The sequence below is a fragment of the Cydia pomonella genome, unplaced genomic scaffold, assembly GCF_033807575.1.
Source record: "Cydia pomonella isolate Wapato2018A unplaced genomic scaffold, ilCydPomo1 PGA_scaffold_101, whole genome shotgun sequence".
NCBI classification, from domain to species: Eukaryota; Metazoa; Arthropoda; class Insecta; order Lepidoptera; family Tortricidae; genus Cydia; species Cydia pomonella.
In genome coordinates, this window is record NW_026907746.1 from 635 (window position 1) to 24,242 (window position 23,608).

General features: G+C 40.1%; 3 protein-coding genes across 6 annotated transcripts; 1 reads left to right on the forward strand and 2 right to left on the reverse strand.

Moving 5' to 3' along the window:
* Positions 1-285: 285 nt before the first annotated feature.
* Positions 286-4,030, reverse strand: LOC133533162 (uncharacterized protein K02A2.6-like). Its single transcript, XM_061872120.1, has 2 exons — positions 3,664-4,030; positions 286-3,256 (listed from the first exon to the last, which is right to left on the reverse strand). The coding sequence occupies exon 2, from the start codon at positions 3,100-3,102 to the stop codon at positions 466-468; it is 2,637 nt and encodes an 878-aa protein (XP_061728104.1). The 5' UTR covers positions 3,103-3,256; positions 3,664-4,030; the 3' UTR covers positions 286-465.
* On the reverse strand, positions 3,834-5,903 carry LOC133533161 (uncharacterized). The gene has a single exon (XM_061872119.1). The coding sequence runs from the start codon at positions 4,605-4,607 to the stop codon at positions 3,834-3,836; it is 774 nt and encodes a 257-aa protein (XP_061728103.1). The 5' UTR covers positions 4,608-5,903.
* Positions 5,904-16,369: 10,466 nt separating this feature from the next.
* LOC133533163 (uncharacterized) lies at positions 16,370-22,806 on the forward strand. Of its 4 annotated transcripts, none has more exons than XM_061872124.1 (2): positions 16,370-17,762; positions 22,256-22,806. In XM_061872124.1, exons 1-2 carry the CDS (start codon positions 17,427-17,429, stop codon positions 22,547-22,549), a joined length of 630 nt encoding a protein of 209 aa, XP_061728108.1. In that variant the 5' UTR covers positions 16,370-17,426; the 3' UTR covers positions 22,550-22,806. The 4 variants fall into 4 exon arrangements, with proteins under 4 accessions (XP_061728108.1, XP_061728109.1, XP_061728105.1 ...); XM_061872125.1 differs by lacking the exon at positions 22,256-22,806 and adding an exon at positions 21,760-21,853; XM_061872121.1 differs by having other exon boundaries at positions 16,871-21,857.
* The last annotated feature ends 802 nt before the right edge of the window (positions 22,807-23,608 follow it).

The following is a 23,608-nucleotide window of genomic DNA, read 5'->3' on the forward strand; positions in this document are numbered from 1 at the left end:
TGCGCCATCTATTTGCTGCTCGAGAGACTTCTATGGCCGTTATTGACACTCGTCCATCCTGACGACTTTGCGACTCTGCAAAGGAAAGAAAAAGAAAACAAGGATTATCTGATTTTCATCACTAATAGAGATAGTATAAATTACCCAAGTAAAAACCATAATATGTCAATTTTGATTTGAATCTCATCCACTTTAATTTTCCATCAATTAATCCATTATAACTGAGAAATATCTGCTTAGGGCCCAGGGAATCCAGGATATGAGGAGATCACTGAAACACGTCCGTTCGGTATTGCATTTAATCGATCGACAAAGACAGGTACGAAATCTACCCTCTATTGTGGTAGCATAAGTCTACCCACATACATTACACCTCCACCCTTAATTACTAATACATGTTTTGCTTATACCTACTTACTAGTAAAGCGAGTGACAACAAAACTAGGATACATAATACATAATAATTTAATCAAACTCGAAGCCATATCTTTGCACGGCCTTACGCATGCGCTTGGGTCGGCCCAAAGGGGACTCATTACATTCCGTGTGACTGGGTCCTGTGTTCAGGGATACAGTCTCTACAGATAGCTGGGGTGGTTCCTTAAGATCGGGTTGAACCACAGGTTCCGGCGCGCGCGAACCCTGAGTCGCCTCCGTGTCATTAACCGCGGATTCCTCGCCTGCCGCCGTCTCCGACACATCCGACAGGGTCACTGTATAACTGCTACGCCGTCTTTTAATCTGATCTAAATGTCTTTTTAGTTGTGGACCACTTTCCCTAGCTATAATAAAATTCCGGGAACCTACTTTCTCCTTAACCTGACCACTTAACCAGCTTCCCCCGGCGTGATCTCGCGCCCACACTGAATCGCCCACGTTAAGTTCTCTAGGTTTCCCTCCCGCGTTCAACACTTGTTTATCTTGAGCTTGCTGTACCCTAGACTCGACCTGCCGAGTACCCCTTAACAAGTCTAGCCTCGATCGTAGTCGTCTACGTTGTAACAGCATAGCTGGGGCTGACCCTGTAGAACTATGCTCAACGTTCCTGTACATCATGAGATATGCTTGAAGAGCTTCATCCACATCACAACCATCTCGAAGTGCCTTTTTAATAGCTCGCTTACATAACTTAACCGCATTCTCCGCAGCGCCATTGGAGGCTGGGTGGTAAGCTGGCGTAAATGTCATTTTGATGCCGTTAATTTCCATAAAATGTGCGTACTCCTTAGACGTGAACGGAGGACCGTTGTCCGAAACTACTTCTAAAGGCAGCCCAAAACGAGCAAACGTTTCCCGTAACGATTTAATAACTCCCCTCGCAGTAGTTTTAGCCATTTTGAATATTTCTAACCATTTCGTTGCTGAATCTATGATGACTAAAAAAGTTTCGCCATGGAAAGGTCCTAGGAAGTCAATATGTAATCGCGACCAGGGCTCTGGGTTATACGGCCACGGTTGCGGCGGCGCTCGCGGTGGCGCAGCGCCCTCTAGGGCACACGTCGTGCACTGCTTACCTAACTCCTCGATCTCACTATCTATTCCAGGCCACCACATCACACTTCGGGCGAGACTCTTCATTTTCACGATACCTAAATGACCGACATGTAACTCTTTGAGTAAGTGATCTCTCAAAGCCTCTGGAACCACTAACCGATAGCCCCAAATTATACAACCCCGGTCTATATATAATTCATTGCGCCGCAGGTAATACAGCTTAAGGGCGTTATCGTTACAACTAGTAGGCCAGCCGGACAGTAAAAACAGGAATATTTTCTTTAGTACTTCATCCTTACTAACGTGATCTTGTACCATTTTCCTCGTAATCGGTAGGAAGTTTTGGATAAAATTTAAATATGTGACTTCTTTCCGCTCGCTCTTCTCCTTACCCACCGGCAAGCGAGATAAAGCATCGGCCGCGTTCCCGTCACTCCGCACATACTCGATGGTATAATCGTAACCAGCTAAAATAACCGCCCACCTCTGCATACGACTTGCAGCCATTACGGGTACCCCTACTTTATCGCCGAAAATTGTCACCAAGGGCTTATGGTCCGTTCTTAGAATAAATTTTCTACCATATAAGTATTGGTGAAATTTTCGGACTCCATAAATTATTGAAAGTGCCTCTCGTTCAATTTGCGAATACGACTTCTCTGCGGCGTTAAGCACACGCGATGCGTACGCTTTTGGTCGCTCGGTGGCGCTAGTGTCGCCGGCGCCGGGCACAAGGTGCGATATGACAGCACCCACCCCCACACTACTCGCGTCAGTGGTCAGAATTAGGGGAAGATCTGGCGAATAATGTGCTAATATATCGCCAGAAATCAACATTTGTTTTACCTCACTAAACGCGCGCATGCAAGCTTCACTCCACTCATACTTCACATCTTTCCGCAAAAGTCCATACAGAGGCGCTAGTATAGTGCTTATGTTCGGAACGAACTTAGCATAATACATCACTAACCCTAGGAATGACCGTAACTTTGCTACATTATTTGGAACCGGTACCTGCTTGATCGCTTCAATCTTTTCAGGGCATGTATGCACGCCGTCCTTACTAATTACGAATCCAAGATATGTTACCGAGTCAGCAAAAAACGTACATTTATCCTTTTTAACTCTTAAACCATATTTCCTTAACCTTTCAAACACTTCGTTGAGCGTGTCTATGTGCGAGCGGTCATCGACCCCTGTTATAATCAAATCGTCCAGAAAGACACCGACCCGAGGCATATCCGCAAACAATTGCTCGAGTTTCCTCTGGAAAATACCGGGACTAGAGGCTAGCCCATATATCAGTCTATTGTACATAAATAAACCCCTGTGGGTGTTAATTACCGTATATCTCTTAGACTCATCATCCAATTCAAACTGGGCGTAAGCTTGCGACAGGTCTAATTTAGTGAACTTACTTCCCCCGTGCAATTTAGTTAGCAAATCTTCTACTTTCGGTAAAGGATAGTGGTCCACTTCTAAACTTTTATTTAGCGTTAACTTAAAATCAGCACATACCCGTATGGTGCCATCTTTTTTAACTACCGGCACTATCGGCGTGGCCCAGTCGGAGGTGGCGACAGGCGTGATGATGCCGTCGCGCACCATCTGCTCGAGCGCGCGCTCCACCGGCTCGCGCAGCGCGTACGCCAGGGGGCGCGCGCGCAGGAACACCGGCCGCGCGTGCGGCCGAAGGTGGAACCCGACCGTGCCCCCGGTGAACCGGCCCAAGCCCTCCGCAAACACCTCACAGTATCTGGAACTGAATTCAGTCTCATCAAACAACTTGTTCACATTAGCAATTTGTTTACATACCAATTTTGACCTATCTATGATATTAAATGCCCTTATCCAACGCCTACCTAAAAGGCTAGTTTTGCCATTTTCAATGACGTATAAGTCTAATTCTTTACAAAAACCATTGCACTGCACTTTAGGTGTTATTTTACCTACAGGTTTTACCTTTATATCTGTATAATAATTCAGCACTAAATTACTTCTTTGTATTTTGCAATGAGTAAACAATTTTTTATAGCATTCTAAACTTATGCACGAAATCGCACTACCTGTGTCTATTTCCATATTTAACCACTTCCCCGCAATGTTAACATCTATGGTGTATGGCTCACACACAAACGATTCGCTGCTATTTAGTGAAAAATTGTTTACCTCGTCGCTTTCGCTGCTGTCCGAATGGTCCAAATACACAACCTTCTCTTCCGTCACGTTGTATAGGGACGAACTTCCGCGCAGCCTAGGACACACCCTTTTTAAGTGTCCTTCTTGGTTACATACTCGACAGACATACTTCCTGAATTTGCATCTGTCGGCTTCATGCTTTAATCCGCACCCTTACACGTTCCATCTAAATCCATATTATTATTTTGACCGAAGCCTCGCATCTTTCCGCTGCCCGCTCCGCTCATGGCGCTTGGACCGCCGCCGACCGTTATCTTCCCGCGGCCCGCTGTTCCCGCCGCTCGACCGCCGTCCGCCGCCGCCCGGCCCCGGCTCGCCCGCCCCAAATGATGCACGGCTGTCGTCGCGCCCGCCGCTGGTATACTGTCGCTGGTTCGATTCCGAGCACAGTCTTCTACTAGCGCCGCATTGACCTCGGCCGCCTCCATGGACACGGCGAGCTTGTACGCCCGGTCGAACGTGATCGTGTCGTCCTCCGTGAACAGCTTCTGTCTGATGTCGTCGTTTAATAGGCCGCACACGAACTGATCCCTCAAGTTCTCCTTCAAGCTATCCCCTGCGAAACTGCAGTCCTTACTTAATTTTTTAAGATCCGTTACAAAGTTCGCAATACTTTCATCACGCTTTTGCACACGTTGACGGAATTTAAAACGTTCTGCGAGCAAACTCGGCTTTGGATTTAGATGACCTTTCATCAGCGCGACCAGCTGGTCATATGTTTTGCTCGCCGGTTTCGCTGGTGTGCACAAATTCACCATAAGTTCATACGCATTTCCGCCCATCACTGTTATTAGTGTAGCCACTTTCACTTCGTTTTTAACATCGTTTGCAACGAAATATTGTTCTAAACGGTCAACAAACAGCTCCCAATTGTCATTGACAAGGTCAAACGGTCCGACTTTTCCCACAGGCATGTCGTACACTGTTTATCACGAACTTTACACTTTTAAAATGCACTAGTGTCCAATTGTTCTCGTCGCCACTGAGAAATATCTGCTTAGGGCCCAGGGAATCCAGGATATGAGGAGATCACTGAAACACGTCCGTTCGGTATTGCATTTAATCGATCGACAAAGACAGGTACGAAATCTACCCTCTATTGTGGTAGCATAAGTCTACCCACATACATTACAATAACCAATATCTATTTCCATTCTTAAACCATAGTCACTCCATTAATAGCCAACATTCATATCCAATAATAAACTATTCCATCCAACAAATATCTCAAATTTGTCTTTTAAACCAATAAATAACCATATAACTTCTTTCATATATTTTTGCTTGTTTCATAATTTATCCAAGTCCTTTATCCCAAATAAATAGAAATATCCAAGGCTAATTTATCCTTCCAGTAAATCAATTAACTCCTCTGTACTATCTACCTGACTATCATCAGAACTACTTTCTGTCACATCAGTCTCCCTCTGAAATCTCTTTATTGAATCCGAAGATACTAAAGCTTCAAACCGCTTATAGCCCTTCACTCCTTTAAGCGACGTAATTACGTACCTATCGTTACCTGCCACTTTTGTAATCTTATATGGTCCACTGAATTTTTCTTTCAGTTTCCGCCTCACGTTGATGTTTCTATCAGCCGCGCCTTTCCACAGTACTAAATCATTTACCTTGTACTTCGTTGGTCGTTTCCGCTTTGCATTAAAATGTTTTTGCATGACCTCTGCCGTTCTTTTAAGATTACCTGATGCAGTGCACCGAGTTTGCTCCGCAGTTTGTTCGTCGTCGAAGGAATTTCCTGCTATTGCTTGATATCTGCTACGGCTTGCGCTAAACATTAGTTTGAAAGGAGTAAATCCAGTAGATGAACTATGTAAATTGTTCATACCCCAAGTCACCTCAGACAGCTTCATATCCCAGTCTCTCTCGTTGTCCACGCTGGTATTTAATGAGTCTAATAATGTACGGTTATACCTTTCAACCTGACCGTTAGCACGAGGGCACGCTACTGCGTTAATGATATGTTTATGTATTGCATTGTTTTCTACCTAGTTGGTTATTAAATTCTGTTACTGCAATAATCTTTATCTACATAAAATATACCAACGAAAGTTTAATAAAGTATATATTAAAATGAAGTACACAAAATCAGGAATTACATATGACAATATCATTCAAAATCGCCTCCTCTGGCTTTGACACAGGCCCTCAAACGACGAGGCCAGTCATCAATAGCGGCACGCACGATTGTCATGTCTAATTCCGTCACTGTCTTAACTATGGCCCGCTTGAGGGATTTGTGTGGGGTTTAGCACAGGCTTTCTCCTCAATAACCTGTTATATGGCATAATCCAGGGGGTTAAGGTCCGGGCTGGAGGACGGCCAGTCTTCGTGGGCAATAAAGTCAATTTTGTTCCTTCGAAACCAGGCTTGAGTTGTTTTTGCCTTATGTGCAGGATTAAGTCGGCGGTACTCAATCGACTAGAGTTGGGCTAATCAATATGTGGTACAATGTTTGAATGAATATATGATAACATTGATGATCTTTAGTTTACTCCCTCTTTCGGTAAATCTAATTCATTGTACCAGAATGTAAAGAACTCTGACGTATTTTTGTATTTGTAACATAAGCAAGGTTTTACCTACTCGTATGTATTGATATTTGTTGAAAATGGAATTAATTATACACCCATACAATCCCAAACAATTATAATAAAAATACCGAAACGTTAGTTATAGTTATGTTTACAATCTGGCCAGTACAAAATGGCGATATTTTGATTTATGGCAATGTCTTGATTTAAAACTACAACATTCTCTAAGTTCGTTAAATTATTTAATCTATCTTTCAAAGTGGTGACACTAGGCATAAATATATCCATTGAGCAAGAGGCATATATTCAGATTGTAATAACAGGTAATGAATTTGTTCTATCTGAATTTCTGGTAGAAGACATGTCACTTTCGACAGGGTCAGATCCATAACAAATCCAAATCAAATTCACAGCCTGTTATTACCATTAGAATACGCCTCTTGTAATGTAATTCAAGCTGATTTTGCTTATATTACAGGCAATAGGTTTATAAGACGGCTGGCGATGCCTTTCATCGGTATTGGTATCTACAACTTAATATGTACGTAACTACCTTAAAACACTTTTTTATAACTCTTACGTTAATAATTATTTAAAAAAAACATGATGATAAGATGACATATTGATTAAGCAATCGCTAACTGTATGTGAATAAAGAAAAAACAACGGGTTGCAATCCGGAAGTGCCGTCAGAAGTGAAAACTTGAATATTAACGTTGTGCATTTTTATCATCTATGGGGTAAAATAAAATACTCATTTATTGCGCTATCGTACACAAACATGACACTTTATATTACACTAAAAAATTTACACTTCAGGACTATTCCAATTATTATTATTATTTTTTTTTTTATATACAAAATGTGAGGCTTACATTAAATTATTATTTAACATTAAAAAGTTTATCTCTCAGAAAAATCAACTTCCACCATCATCATTACTAAATAGAGCCATCATCGCCAATTGACATTGGAACAGTTTTTCGAACAGGTCACGTGTCCGTCTTACAAATTTTCAATCTGACGAATCTCTCGGTCACGTGACCTGTCGCGAGTTTAACATTTTTCCCCATCACAAAAAGTGCACAGCGCCGCTAAGGAAGTTTTCACTTCAAAAAACTAATTGAGAACTAAGTGCTAAAGATGTAACTCTTGTCTATATCTTACCCCAGGAGTACCACAGATAAAGCCTCGAAATTCAATTCTACATTTAAATCTTCCAAGTTTTTTTTTTCTATGATAGGTGAACTAGCACAGATAAATACTGGATGGGAAAGCAATTACTGTCGCCCATGGACACCAGGGGGTTGTAAGTGCATTGCTGGCCTTTAAGATTGGAATAGGTTTTGACTCGCACATGTCAACTCCTTAGCATTTGAGGGGTAAAATATGCAAGACACTTAGCACAACACCATGATAGACTACTGCTTGTACACAAAACCAACCCTTATTAACTTACAGATACCTAAATAAATGCAAACTAGATTATGTTTGCAGTTAATTACTGTTAGTAATTGTCCGTGTATAATGAGCTTCAGAAAAACCTGAAGGCCAAGATAAAAGAACTAGGTCAAGGTGCCTAAGTAGTTAGGCAACAAATGCAATATTGTAATAATGAGTAAAACCTTATTCCTAGATGTCAGTGACTATAGAATTATCTACGGTAAGCTGCAGAGATGAAGTGGAGATGGGCTGATCATCTGGCAAGGCTCAACAGCGAGAGGTGGACAGGAAAGGCAACCAAATGGAAAGGGCCCCAGGGCTTTAGAAAGAGAGGACATCCACTGGCCACATGGCAGGATGAAATTGTTGCTATTGCAGGCAAAGCATGGAGACCCATTTTGGACCCGGGTATGTCCTTAAACTACGTCCACAAGAGAGGTATGGGCATTGTGAATGTCATCTCGCTCTGTGTGGTAGGGCACAGCACAGCGGATGTCATTCCAGATCTAGAGCAGAGCCCAACTGGGGAAGTACCTCCACCTTACAGAAAATCGCAGCCAAATAACACTAGACCCTACTCATAGTGTTGTGTTCCTGCCGGTGAGTAAGGTTGCCAGAGCTCAACGAGGGTGGGAGGGGGTTAGGGTCGGCAACGCGCATGTAACTCTTCTGGAGTTGCAGGCGTACATAGGCTACGGATACTGCTTACCATCAGGCAGGCCGTATGCTTGTTTGCCACCGACGTAGTATAAAAAAAAAAAAAAAAAAAAAGACAGCCGGAGGAGGCTTTTATCCAGAAAGGGTCTACAGTAGAAAAGTAAAATAACATTTAAAATACATATATGCATCAAATCTCTAAAGTTCTCTGTAGAATAATGAAGTGATCTAATAAATAAAAGTAGCTTAAGAAATTATAACTGTTTTCTCTGCAAGTTATATTTAATTATTGTTATTTTTGATATTTTCAAACAAAGTTGTCAATTTTATTACACTTGTTTAGAAATATGTTAAACACAATCATCAAATAAATTGTTTTTAAATAATTACAGGCTCCTAAATCATGCCGCTAAATATTATTAAAATGAATAAACCCTAAAGGGCAATTAACCAATAACTTGAAGTCACAGCAATAATCAATAGTAAATATAAACAAAATCAAGGTGTCTCACAGCAAGTAATAAATTCAACAATACATATATTTTTAGGTTATGCTTAGTTGCAGTAGTTTTCTACACGCCTACAACCTTTTTGCTGCATAAACAAGGTGTGTTTTTGATCTTTCGCCAAATAGCTCATATTTTGTTGCCTTACCGGAATCTTTGATATGTGATAATTTTATTCATTAATTCCATAATATATTTTTAATTTTAATATCGCTCCAGAACTGAGGGATGATTACCTTAACTGCGTTGATTTTCTTCGTTAGCATCATTCTGACAGATGTTAGTGAAGATTCTAATATTGACATACCATCTTTTCTTCTTACGCTCGCGTTCATCTTCTGGTATTCCTGTAACAACATTTCGTATTATACTCTAACTATTAAGTTTTAAAGCCACTTTGCCGGGATATACATTAACATGTGTCTGTCAGAAATATGGCGGGGAGTTTTGACTGCAACGTGTACAATCTTCATCGATTTTGAGAATGGTCAAAATGTATGTTGTTTAATCGTTTAGACAGGTTCGTCCTGGATAAACAGTTTAAAGTAAATAACTATTAGCCATTACGTTTGGTCAATATCATTTGACCCTAATACAATATTCATTTATAATATCTATTAATTAAATTTTCCAACTAATATTTAGGTAACATTATGTGTGAAAAACGAGTCAAGAATCAGAAAAATACCAAAATAGGTACTGGAAGGGTCGAAGTAGTAACATATTATAATACCAGTATAAGCGCGTTCTCAAATTACGCATACTAACTACACGTCTAGAGCTCACGATAAATTGGAAATGAATTGGAATTGAATCCTTCGCCCTTCGCCCGCACTCGGGACTATAGGTTAATGCACAATAATCGATTGGTGACGTCACAAAATCAAGTCAATTCAAATTTCGAATCAGTGTTGTTCCGTTGCACTGGAGTTCGGTAAGCAATGTTCACGGAACCCTTGGGGCCTACCGCGAAGTAAATCGAAATATCGTTATCTGGCTCTCTATCCTGCGAATACGCAAGAGTGATAGAGAGGAAAATAAAACGAAATTTCGATGCGTTAGGCCTTCTGTTGAAACCGGTAAACATAATGATCTCTTACTTTACCACGCTTTATTTTTACTATTGCTTGCATTGATAAATAGGTATTTTATCGTGATAAATGCTCGTTTACTTACTTGTTTTGTATTAAACATTTGCATTAACAAAATGTGGCAATACCTTCTTTAATGTAAAATTCTATATAAGTATGACGTTCTTAGACTAAGGCTAAGACGGACTTTATGATTTAGCAAAATTACCTATTGCGTCATCGCGCGACACTTATTTATGAAAATATTATATTTAAAATAGTATTAAGTTATGTTATGTATCTTTACATTAACAACTCTAATTTAGTCAATAAGAGTACAAAATTAGAAAACATTTTTTAAATATTGAACAATGCGCGTAACTGGCCAGAATAAGCTTTTTAAATTTTTGTCAGTCACTGCTGCCAAATTCACAAAGCTAACTTGACAGTTAGGGGTGGCACTTAAATGAAACATTAGAAATCGTTAGCAGTCATTTCGGTTGCTTTTTGCGGAAACTCAAACCGAGTAAGCTAAAAATAAATTAACTAAAATACCGAAACAGTGGTGCAGTATATGTGGAGCGCCGACATGAAGCCGTGCCCTATAAATTGTTCTATTTAAAATAATATGGAAAATAAAGTACATATTTATTAGTACTAGTATTAGTAAAACACTTTATTGCTCAAACAAAACAAATACATTGTAGCCGCCGTGCAAGTCAGGTTCTCGACGACTCGAAGTTTTCGGTTGATGGCCTTTGAAGGGTCGAGCCGGTCATGTGAATAAGTTTTTCGAACCTAATGTACAACATGATTTGACATTTATCGATCAGTCACTTTTCGATGAAGGAAACCATTGTGAGGATACTCGACTAATCCCAATGTGGTTTAGTTTGACGAACTTAGTTGAGGGGTTAGATGGACGCTTTCGTAAAAATTGCCATGTGCGCATATTGAATTTTATAACAAAATATAGGAAAATAAATAGCAAATGAGCAATTTATCATAACAATGAGGATATTAAAATAAAAAAGTACAGAACCTGAAAGTTTCATTATTTTATTTTTTTTTTTTACTTCCGGGGTACTTAAGGGTATGTATGTATACATCGTGTCATTTACGAAGACGCGTGCCTTGACTCGTATTGTCATGTCATTAAGAGAGATTTAACAAATCTGCGCGTCATTGTGGATGACATAGACTATACCATTCGATTCCATACATTTTATATAAAAAAAGATTGTATAGCATCTATATACATAAACGCAATATTTCATCGACAAAATAGCAATTTTCTTGTTTTCCATACTTCAAGATGGGCTTGCAGTGACCTTGACGTCACGATCACTTATCGTTTTGCTAGGATCATTTTGCGAGTGAAGCACGACTGTCGTGCAACAGAGGAGGTATAATACTCGTAGAACCAATGTTGATATTAGATTAGTGAAAATCAAGCAAAATACTCAGCACCGCTAACAAGGAACCATAATCCCAAAAAAGTGATAACCTTTACTAGGGAATTGTGAAGTATATTACATTATTTTGAATTGAAGTATAATGTAAAACAGCTAAGATAAAAAAAGAGTTATTAAAAGGCCAGTTTTTTATTTGTAGGCTTTTATTTGTAGGTAAGTACTTTTAGTTTAGTTTAATTCATAGTTTACTTTTTACTGTTTGTTTTTGTTTATTTATTTTTAGGCCTCATTTTAGTTTAATTTTTAAGGTATTGTAATTGTAATTAATTTTTTTGTTAAATATTATAAATCTAAAAAGAAATTGCATATAGGTTATTATTAGATTGCTAAGTAGACTACAATCTTAGAAATGAAATATATAAATAAGTAATAAAATAGTATAAACGAGATCACAAACATGTTACGTTGGAAATAGTACATTACGACACAAGTGCGAAAAATAGAAAATTCGTAACGAATGGCGATAAACTAAAACCGGTCCGACGAAGAAAGTAGCACCATATGTACTCTAAAATGTATTGTGACATTCTAAAATCTGTTCCTTTTTGACTAAATACCAGATAAGTCAGGACCTAGTAGAATTGACCCTTAATAAGATAAATAATACAATTCACAAAATAAATAGTACTATACTAAATAGAGTCGTAAATCTATAGGATATAACTTTTACTGCCCATGAATGGAGGTGAAATGTGGAGCACATAATCTTAACAGCTAACTACGTACTTCTAAAGTATACTAAAATAAGACCTTGGGAACTCAACAACAACTCTGATATAACGGTAAAAAATAACACAGCCAATCGATGCTTCACAAAAATGTCAGTTTGTCACGATTTCTTTCCACTTCACTTCTCAAGCCCAGTAAATTGAGAAATTTTCTCTCCATTTAGAAATTTGAGCAAAAACCTTGTTAATTTATGGCGACCTTTCAAAGTTCTTGCTTACAGTTAACGTTGATAATGGTTGTAGTATACAGGGGAGGGTACTATTGTTAAATGTGTTCTAATATGCTACAACCGACGGATTTTGAGTTAATATGAATAAGATGCCGTTTTGCGTTACTTGTGGAAATGATAAAACGCTATTAACATTCCTATATAACCTTTATAATATTATTTTTTTGTTAGTTATAAATAGAGTGTAGGATGATTATTTCGACAAAGGTATCGGCATAAACAATTTAATCAGTTTTTAGTTGGTATAAAGCGTTACTTATGAGTAACGGCCAAATTCAGACTTTAAGATACGTCTAATATTTAGTGCTAGATACTAGATAAATATGTCAGTGTCAAAAGTGACGTTTCTTCAAACAATAAAAGCGGCCAAGTGCGAGTCGGACTCGCGCATGAAGGGTTCCGTACAATTTAAGACGTATTAAAAAAAAATCTTCTTAGTAGATGTTGTTCAACATTTTACCACTTTGGACACACATTTTACCACTTTGGAAGTGTCTCTCGCGCAAACTATTCAGTTTAGAAAAAAATGATATTAGGAACCTAAATATCATTTTTGAAGACCTATCCATAGATACCCCACACGCATATGTTTGATGAAAAATTTTTTTTTTAAATTTTATGACGTATTAAAAAAAACTACTCACTAGATCTCGTTCAAACCAATTTTCGGTGGAAGTTTGCATGGTAATGTATATCATATATTTTTTTTAGATTTTTCATTCTGTTATTTTAGAAGTTACAGGGGGGGGGACACACTTTTTTTCACTTTGAAAGGTTCTCTCGCGCAAACTATTCAGTTTAGAAAAAAATGATATAAGAAACCTTAATATCATTTTTGAAGACCTATCCATAGATACCCCACACGTATGGGTATAATGAAAAAAAAAAAAATTTTTTAATTTTATGGCGTATTCAAAAAAAACTACTTACTAGATCTCGTTCAAACCAATTTTCGGTGGAAGTTTACATGGCAATGTATATCATATATTTTTTTTAGATTTTTCATTCTGTTATTTTAGAAGTTACGGGGGGGGGGGGACACACATTTTACCACTTTGGAAGTGTCTCTCGCGCAAACTATTCATTTTAGAAAAAAATGATATTAGAAACCTCAATATCATTTTTGAAGACCTATCCATAGATACGTTGGCGATTTGTCCTCTTCGCTGTTCGCAGTTCGGGGATAACTCTTATTTCATAATAAAAGCGAACTTTTTTTAGAGGAATGTGTCCTCATCGAAGTCTTAATCCTATCTTAAGCAATTTCCTACTTAACCTAGCACTCATAAACCAAGGAATATGAGGAGATTCACATTCGAAAAAACTTCGTGTCTAAAATGTTGTGACCAGAACGCCAGCTCATATTTTCTCTTAAGTCCCATTCAGGTGTAGGGTCCACCATGGCAAATCTACAGGGCGCAATTATGCCTCAGAGGCAGCAAGCCTTATTTAGATCTCGGACAACCACAAAGCTGCATCCTATAGATTCGCGGAGGTTGGCCCAACCTGTGTAAGTAAAGCTCGCAAAAGGACGTAGTGGACTTATAAATATATGAGCAACGTAAAAGATTTAAACTCGTAACTAAAACGATTCGACTTCTATTGTTCTTCGAACTATTTTTAGTCTTTTTTAGTCTGTACTTACGTCTTTTTGCCGCTCAAATGTTGAGTGGAAGAGTTTAACTTGCAATTCTCGTGCTTACCAACAAAATAAGCATCAGCAGTGCATACTACTTAAAGTTATCACGAGGTAAAAAAGTAGAAAACTTAATAAATACTTCTTTAGCAAAGTGTCTGCTTAAACTATATATCTAAATTAGCGCCATTATTTTGTAATGTAACCATAAAATAAGCAATTCACAAATCCACATACAACATAAAACACTGTTAGTACTGTTACATCGTTCCTGTAACTCTGTTTAGACCCGACCAGTTCGCTACAGTATTTTACAACTAAACATAGGCCGCCGTATTATACGAGCTAGCCAAATGAAAATGGTTCTTACCACGTGCTCTTAAAGTACCTATCTGTAAGCAACACGGGGATGCTAAAGTTACAGTAACCGAACACGTTGGAACTGTACACGGAAGACCATTTATCAAACAAGATAGCTCACTTCAAACATGCTCGGACCGTTGACTTATGACCCGCGCTCGTTTGTAACCTAATACGACTGTGACATGATAAAAGAATTATGTTTCATATGGCGAGATGTGCCGAGATAGGCCTATTTGGAGAAAGTTATGAGTTGAGATGTAATGGCACATTGCATTTAATAGTAGCATATCTCTGTACCTACTAGTAATATCACACACACACGCATCCATTACGTCACACGAAATATCGAGTTTTTGGAACTTCCTCCTCGCTTGTCACGCTTTTCTCTCTCTTTAACGTGTACTGTCACATTCACATTTGGCATGACCCAGCCCAGTTAGTTAGTATAGTTCACAAAGCTTTCTATGTACCTATTATTAGTCCAGTCTGTTCTCTTGTTGTTCACTATTTTAAAATAGTCAATACATTTCCCCATATTTCAGTTTCCATTTAATTACAGAGTAAACATACATCGTTAAACAATAAGCTCTTGAAACAATACGGCTACAACGATAATCCCTTTTTACGGCCCTTGATTACTAATAAAGTAACAATTGTCGATGCACTTTATTGGGCTGTCGCGACGTGTCACGAAGCGCTGCCCTTCGGGGGGCGAACGGTCAATTAAATAATCAGCTCGCGGTGAAGGACCGCCTATTCAGGCGTAGAGTGATGCTGTGGGATTGTGATGAAAGTTCATATGGGTCAGAAGACTCTAAAGCTCGGTGGAACAAGTCAAGGATAGTGGTTTTATGGTCTATAATTTGCGTATGGTGCTCTCGATCATAACGCCAAAATTTGTTCCTTGATTCACCGGCTTGTTCTGAGAGCATTCCAATGGATAAGGAAATAGATTCTATGATTTTCGCACCATGTATTAGTATTTTATGAACCGTGACGGTCATGTACCAGCCATATTTTTTGACGTATTTGGTAGCCAAATTGTTACAAAATACCTGAAAATTCATAGAATCTATTTCCAAACCGCATGATAATGCCACAAGAATAGTATGTAGGTCATCAACAAGCCATTCTTCGAGGCCTAAAATATTGGCAAAGGTCTTTCGATTTGATTTTGATAAAGCAGTACTGCCCGTATTACCGTCATTCCGTTCCTGAATTGGGCCGAACTACGTCAACCAACAAACCCATTTTCTGTCTGACATTATTTTGGATTTGGTCTTCCACTAAACAAGCTTGTGGGCGCCCTCATGCCCCTCTAGCATTAAGTTACTCGGTCGAGGCCCAAAATGACAACCCCCAGGAGAATGGGTCAATTTCTCCTGAGGCTTTTTTCCGGCTCCATGACGCCTCACCCCCGCTTCTCCGGACACTATTGGGTTTTAGCGTCAGCTGGGCGAGGGCGGGATCCCTTCCTATTACCACGCCATGTCCTTCATCGAAAATATGACCCAATGTATTGTTGGCGACAAGCCCGCCGCCGCATCGAGTTAACTCCACAGCAACAGCGATGACGTCCACCGTCACGTCACCGGACCGGTTAGCCAGCGACGGGGACCGGGGCCGGTCCGCGGGGGGACGGTCAGAATCGAACTTACGGCTCGCGGAACGCACACATATCGCGTCGCGCCAAAAATAATTATAACTACCTCTGTAATTACCAGTAATTAAATTAGTGTTTACAGTCCGCTATAGTTTTATTCAGCAGTCTAGATATCCTGGATTCGACATACTACACGAATTAGGCACTAGACGCAACAAATGGTCCTAAACTCGCCGAAGAAGAGAAGCGACCCTGTTAATTACGAAGTTACGAAGATTTTTTTGGAAGTCGGCCGATCACGAGAGCGCAGTTCTTCATTCATCAGCATCACCATCCGTCCACCTTCAGTGTCTTCTGGCTAGCCGCTTAATCTAGGAAATAAAATCGTCAAGCAACGGCAAACCTAACGACGGACTTAGGTATCGCGAAGGACACCAAGCGAACTCCCCACGAGCCAAGAAGCAATCAATTACGGTCCTAGTGCACAAAATAATCTAAAGTGAAACCGAAGTGCAATAGGAACAGGAGCCCGCAATCTACTGGACAATAATCAGGAGAGCATAACTGTGAGGTCTTTCCAATTCCTATTACCTAATTAAACTCGGTTGTTTTAATTTAAACTCTTATTTCACAATCGTAATAATCACAAGATCATTTTCAAAATAACATTGCTTACGGGAACTTTAACCGTAGCGTAATTGTGTTGCTTAACTTTGCTTCGATCTCAATAACATTACAACATAAATAACATTTTTATTATTTCATTAATTGTCATTTCATACATAAGTAACAATTTCGCATTAATCGTAATTAGAAATAAACAAAACCAATTACAGTTAAATTGAGTTACATTCATAGATAATTTATACCTATAATATACATACAAATATATAAATAAACATAATAATTTATACAATCTTAAAATCATATACATATTCAACGAAATCTTATTGTTTACAATTACTAATTTTATTCGTAAATACACGTAATTACAGTAAAGTGTTAAATAACATACAGTAAACAATAAGATAACGTACATTACATTTAGATTTGGCCGTAAGTTAAATCAGCATAACAGTAATAAAATTTGATTACGAATCCATTTCATTATAAGATTATTATCATAGTTAACATTCATATTGCTAAATCATTGAACATTCCGTACCTATTTTCATAGTCAATAGGTGGGTATACCTACAATAATTATTGTATAGTAAAAGTTAAGTGTCTGATCAAATTTTTTAGCAATAGCACAAGTTGGTCCGACATTAAAAAAGTATCAGCGCCTGCAAAAATTGCACAGGCAAAAGTTACATTGTTATTTTTGCCTTGCTAATAAAATAACATCAGGGTTTTAAATTATCACCTTAAAATTAAATTGTTGCTATTTATTTTTCGTCAGGGTTTTGCATAGTGCTTAGCGCTTATAATAATTAGCAGATTGCTTCATTTAATTCTTATAACTGCATAATGTCTGCCGAGGATAGATGCAAAGAATTAATAAAGAAGCGCGCTTCAATTAAAGCTAAGCTTACACAGTTTATTGCTTATTTTAATACTGCGAAAACTTGTGAACAACTCAGTGATTCGCAGTTAGTGGAATTAGACATGCGTATTAAAAAACTTGATGATTCGTACGACTCTTTTGATTTTTACCAGAGCGAATTGGAGATGCTAGCTGAGGATCCTACCGAGCAATATACTGCACGCGAGCTGTTCGAGCGGTCTTACTACAAAGAGATTGCCGCCGCTCGGGAGCTGGTGGACAGGCATCGCAGCCAACGCGCCAAGGAGGTTCAATCCGAGGTAGGCTCCAATGAATGCCCAACAGTGGTGTCTTATAAGCACAACAATGTAAGGTTGCCAAAAATTAATTTACCGCACTTCAGCGGTGGTTATCAGAATTGGCTGGAGTTTAAAGACATTTATGTTTCCTTAATTCATTCTGAGACAAGTATCGACAACATTAACAAGTTTCACTACCTACGCGCCTCTCTTCATGGAAGCGCGGCCTTGGTGATTAGAAGCTTGGACTTTAAGGGGGATAACTACGATGCCGCTTGGAAACTCCTTTGTGAACGATACGACAACAAACAGTTGCTTGTCAACAATCATGTCCAGGCACTTTTTAATATTGAACAGGTGCATAAAGAGTCAAGTGTAGCCTTGCGACAGATTGTTGACAACACTAAAAAGAACTTAAATGCCTTAGCAACTTTAGACCAGCCCGTAGAGCATTGGGATACATTAATAATCCACATCATGGCAGCCAAATTAGACGGAGTTACAAGTAGGGAATGGGAGGAACATAGGAATCAGTTGACAAACCCTCCGGCACTTAGCGATTTCATAACGTTTCTTACCAATAGGTGCAATCTTTTGGAAACTTTAGAAGAAGCCAAGCACAACAGGGTTAGGACGGACACGTCTGTCAACAATAAACCAAAAAGCCTTCTGGCTTCAGCAAGTAACGTTAATAAGCCTAAAACATATAACGTAACTTGCCCTTTATGTAATAAAGCTCATTACGTCTTCAATTGCGAAAGGGCTTTGCCAGTAGAACAACGCGTACTCAAGGCAAAGGAATTTAACGTGTGCTTAAATTGCTTACGTCCCGGTCATAACGAGAGTAAGTGCAAACTTAGCCACTGCAAGTACTGCAAGACCAAGCATAACACACTTCTTCACGTCCATACGGAACCTAAGACCGCGTCAGAACACATAGCTTTTTCCGCGAATGCCCACAATGTTAACGTGGCCGAGCATGTTTTGCTTTCAACAGCCTTAGTCAAAGTGCGCGATGGTCAAGGGAAATTGCACAGTGTTAGGGTCTTATTAGATAATGGCAGTACATATAATTACATAACTCGGGACTTATCTGAGAGGCTGAACCTGCCAATTAAAAATGTCAAAACTACAGTGTCCATGCTTGAAAAGCATGAATCAAATATCACCCAATCGTGCTCTCTTAAATTGGAGTCTTATGATGGGGCTTATAGCACTGACATAGAGTGCAACGTATTGTCCGACATTACGTCACCAATACCTCACACATACATTGACGTAACGGACGTACCCATACCTTCGGAAATTTGTCTTGCCGATCCTTCATACACCGAACCCGCTGATATTGAGATTCTTCTTGGGGCTAAAATATTTTGGAGCGTTCTCGGCACCAATCGCATTATCTTAGGCAAAAATGATCCCTTCCTCGTTGAGACAAAGCTAGGTTGGCTCTTAGTAGGCGCCATAAATCAACCTACCTCTGTCAAACCAGTTTGCTTGTTCCTGACTGACAAACAAACGGACACGACTCTTACAAAATTTTGGGAACTTGATACCATATCCCCAAAACATGACTTCACACCGGACGAAAACGCGTGTGAAGAACTCTTTAACAAAACTACTAAGAGAGATAAAGACGGACGTTTTGTGGTGACCGTTCCTCTGAAGGAATCTCCCGATACCTTAGGAGACTCCTACGGGATGGCCAAGCGAAGATTTTTATCGCTCGAACGCAGGTTAGATAGGGACTCCTTATTAAAGGAGCGCTATGTAAAATTCATGGAGGAATACGAGGTTTTGGGTCACATGAGTGAAACTTTGCCTTACAGTTCATTACCGTCATATTATTTGCCTCACCACGCCGTGTTAAGAGAGTCTAGCACGACTACCAAGCTTCGTGTCGTGTTTGATGCTTCAGCTGCCACTACATCAGGAAAATCATTTAACGACATCCAGTTAACAGGACCCAGGGTTCAGGACGACTTATTTTCCATCTTACTGCGGTTTCGTCAACATAAATATGTGGTGTCAGCTGACATCGAGAAAATGTATCGGCAAATTCTTGTGGACGATGAACAACGTCAACTTCAGTTGATCTTATGGAGGGCAGACCCTTCTAAGCCGCTTAAAATCTATTCTCTTAATACCGTGACTTATGGGACGTCATCAGCGCCGTTTCTGAGCACGCGGTGCCTCTTACAGCTATCACAGGAGTCCAGTGACAAGGAAACACAGGAAGCGATCGCCAGGGACTTTTATGTAGACGACTTCCTATCTGGCTCTCATTCAATAGATGATACTGTGGCACTGTGTCGTAATGTAACAACCACGCTGAAAAATGCCCAATTTCACTTGCGTAAATGGCAGTCTAATAATGAAGAGATTCTTAAAGCCGTCGGTGAGAACCCATGTCTGAAAGAATGTGTGGATCTGAGCGAGAACGAGCTGTCTAAAACATTGGGTCTTAATTGGAGATGCGCTCAAGACAGTCTTACGTTTCGCATAGACATCTCGTTACCAAAAGTAGTCACAAAAAGGCACATTCTTTCAGTCATAGCCCAAATCTTTGACCCTCTAGGATTAGTAACGCCTTGTATAGTGCAGGCGAAAATACTAATGCAGAAACTTTGGGTAAACCAGTGTTCTTGGGATGATCCGCTTACAGGAGACATACTTACATCCTGGGAAGACTTTGTGAAATCTCTGCCTTATCTTAATAAAGTCCAGATACCTCGCTGGGTCTTGTGCAATACACCTACGGTTGTTGATTTCCACGTCTTCACTGATGCGTCGGAGAAAGCATACGGAGCTTGCCTGTACGTCCGCTCCGTGGCCGGGGATGGCTCAGTGAGTGTTCGCCTACTGGCATCAAAAAGCAAAGTCGCGCCTATTAAGGCCACAACTATTCCTCGTCTTGAGCTTTGCGGGGCCTTATTAGGCGCAAGATTATGCACAAAGGTTCTTGAGTCAGTTATCCGGAAACCAGACCATTGCGTATTTTGGTGTGACTCTATGATAGTCATGGGTTGGTTATCATCATCTCCTTGTTCATTGCGTCCTTTTGTAAAAAACCGGATATCAGAGATCCAGGAAAGTTCCAAAGCCGCTTGTTGGCGCTACGTACCTTCAAAGGAGAATCCTGCAGATCTAGTATCTCGAGGTTTAAGTGCCGACCTCATAATGAACTCTTCCTTGTGGTGGTCTGGACCATCCTTCTTGAAGCAGGACATGGCCTACTGGCCGACCGCCCCAGGAAGGTCTGGTAATGAGTCTTCATTGCCAGAGATGTTACCGGCAAAATCATTAGTCACATGTCCCGCTTTTGATAACTCTTGTAAGCCAATAGAACATTTAATTAAAAACAAATCATCTTATTCAAAATTGCAACGGATAATAGCGTATATACTTAGATTCATCCACAATTGTAAAAAGGAAAATACTAAGAAAACCGGTGGTCTTACATTAGCTGAGCTAGAATCGGCTTCAGTTCTACTTCTTCGTAGGTCCCAACAAGACTCTTTTCCTAACGAGTACGAACTTCTTAAAACAGGGAAACCATTGCCAAAGAAAAGCCGGCTTAGTTCGCTGTCACCATTTCTTGATTCAGGGCTTATTAGAGTCGGGGGTCGACTCGTCAACTCATTCTATGACTATGGCACAAAGCATCCTATAGTCCTCTGTAGTAAGCATCATCTCGCAAGGCTGTTTTTTAAAATGTTCCACTTACGTCTACTTCACGCGCCTCCTCAATTACTTCTAGCGACTATAAAACTTAACTACTGGCCGCTCGGAGGAAGAAACTTGGCAAAACAGGTTGTCCATACTTGTCTCAAATGTGTTCGGTTGAAAGGTGAAACAGTGCAACCAGTAATGGGTAACTTGCCGAAAGAAAGGTTGCACCTTGAATATCCGTTCCTCGAAACAGGCACCGATTACGCCGGTCCAATTCTTATAGCTGACCGCAAAGGTAGGGGGTGTAGGCTCATCAAGGCCTACATTTGCATATTTGTGTGTTTAGCATCCAAGGCACTTCATTTGGAGCTTGTTTCGGATTTAACCAAGGAGGCTTTTATGGCAGCTCTTAACCGATTTATCGGTCGTCGTGGCAAACCAAAGGTAATATTCTCAGATAATGGCACGACCTTTGTTGGTAGCTTCAATGAGCTCTCAAATCTCTTAAAACAAGACTTTGCGGCAGACATGGCCGACGCGCAAATCAATTTCTCTTTCATCCCAGCATACACACCTCACTTCGGAGGAATCTGGGAGTCTGCGGTGAAGTCGGTAAAGTACCACCTGCGACGAACCCTAGGTCTTACACACCTCACCTATGAGTTATTGGCTACGTGTTTAGTAAAGATGGAAGCGATTTTAAACTCACGTCCTCTTACGCCACTTTCTAATGATCCATCTGATCTAACTTTTTTGAGTCCAGCTCATTTCTTGATTGGAAGGCCTCTCACGTCTTTGCCTTACCCTCAGCTCACTGATCAAAAGATTACCTCACTCCAAAGGTACCAGCGCATCGAGTTTCTGAAACAGCACTTCTGGAACAGGTTCTCCAACGAGTACGTTACTGGCTTGCAACAGAGAACGAAATGGCAGAGCTCAAGGGGCAACCTCGACGTCGGAACCATGGTGGTAATCAAGGACAAGAACTTACCGCCGCTTATGTGGCTCCTTGGCCGCATCGTTCAAGTGCTGCCTGGCAGAGATGGCGTCGCAAGAGTAGCCGACATAAGGACGAAAAAAGGAGTAATTCGTCGGGCCTTCAATACAATTTGTCCTCTACCCATACAAGATCTTGAAGACCCAAGCTCTTCAACGCCGGGAGTATATGTTGGCGACAAGCCCGCCGCCGCATCGAGTTAACTCCACAGCAACAGCGATGACGTCCACCGTCACGTCACCGGACCGGTTAGCCAGCGACGGGGACCGGGGCCGGTCCGCGGGGGGACGGTCAGAATCGAACTTACGGCTCGCGGAACGCACACATATCGCGTCGCGCCAAAAATAATTATAACTACCTCTGTAATTACCAGTAATTAAATTAGTGTTTACAGTCCGCTATAGTTTTATTCAGCAGTCTAGATATCCTGGATTCGACATACTACACGAATTAGGCACTAGACGCAACAGTATGATGTCGTCCCTATGAATAAAGCGGTTTATTTGAATCTCCTATTTAGTATACTCGTAGAGAGACAGCATAGGCTTGAAATTATAGTTCGCCTAGCAATTATACAATTACCAGGCATTATTTTATACTGTATATCTAGTAAGATATACGTGCCACTAAATTCAAAAACAAAATTACAAATCTTTAATAATAAACCAGTCAAGAGGTTCTTTAGTCGCAATTAGAGATAAATTAAACTATTCAAACTAAACTCCTATTATAAGTAATTGACCGCCGTAAACACGACCTCCCGCCCCAACTCAGTGTTTCTGAATTAATCCACGAACTGACGGACAAGACTAATAGTAGGGTTCCATTCGGACTACAATATCCTTTCTTATTTAAAAAAAAACCATGAATATCCCAGCATAAGTAATTTCTTTTATAGACTGGGGAACTTATGCAAAATTTTGAGTACACCACGGGTAAACAAACCTTTAATGGCATTAAGTTTGCGTTTTACACAAAAAGATTTTCTTTAGTGCAAATTACCTGGTTTTGCTTCAATCGACCAAGGCTCCAAATGCGGTGGGGGCTCGTCCAATTCCACAGTTATGGTGTCAGTACAGGGTTCCTCAGTCGTTTTCTCTAGGTACTTCGTTGTGGTCTCCATAAGTATGCTTCCCCTGGTCCGCGGGAGTCTCTGATATTTCAACTCCACCTCTTTGCGATATAATGGCGCCAATGT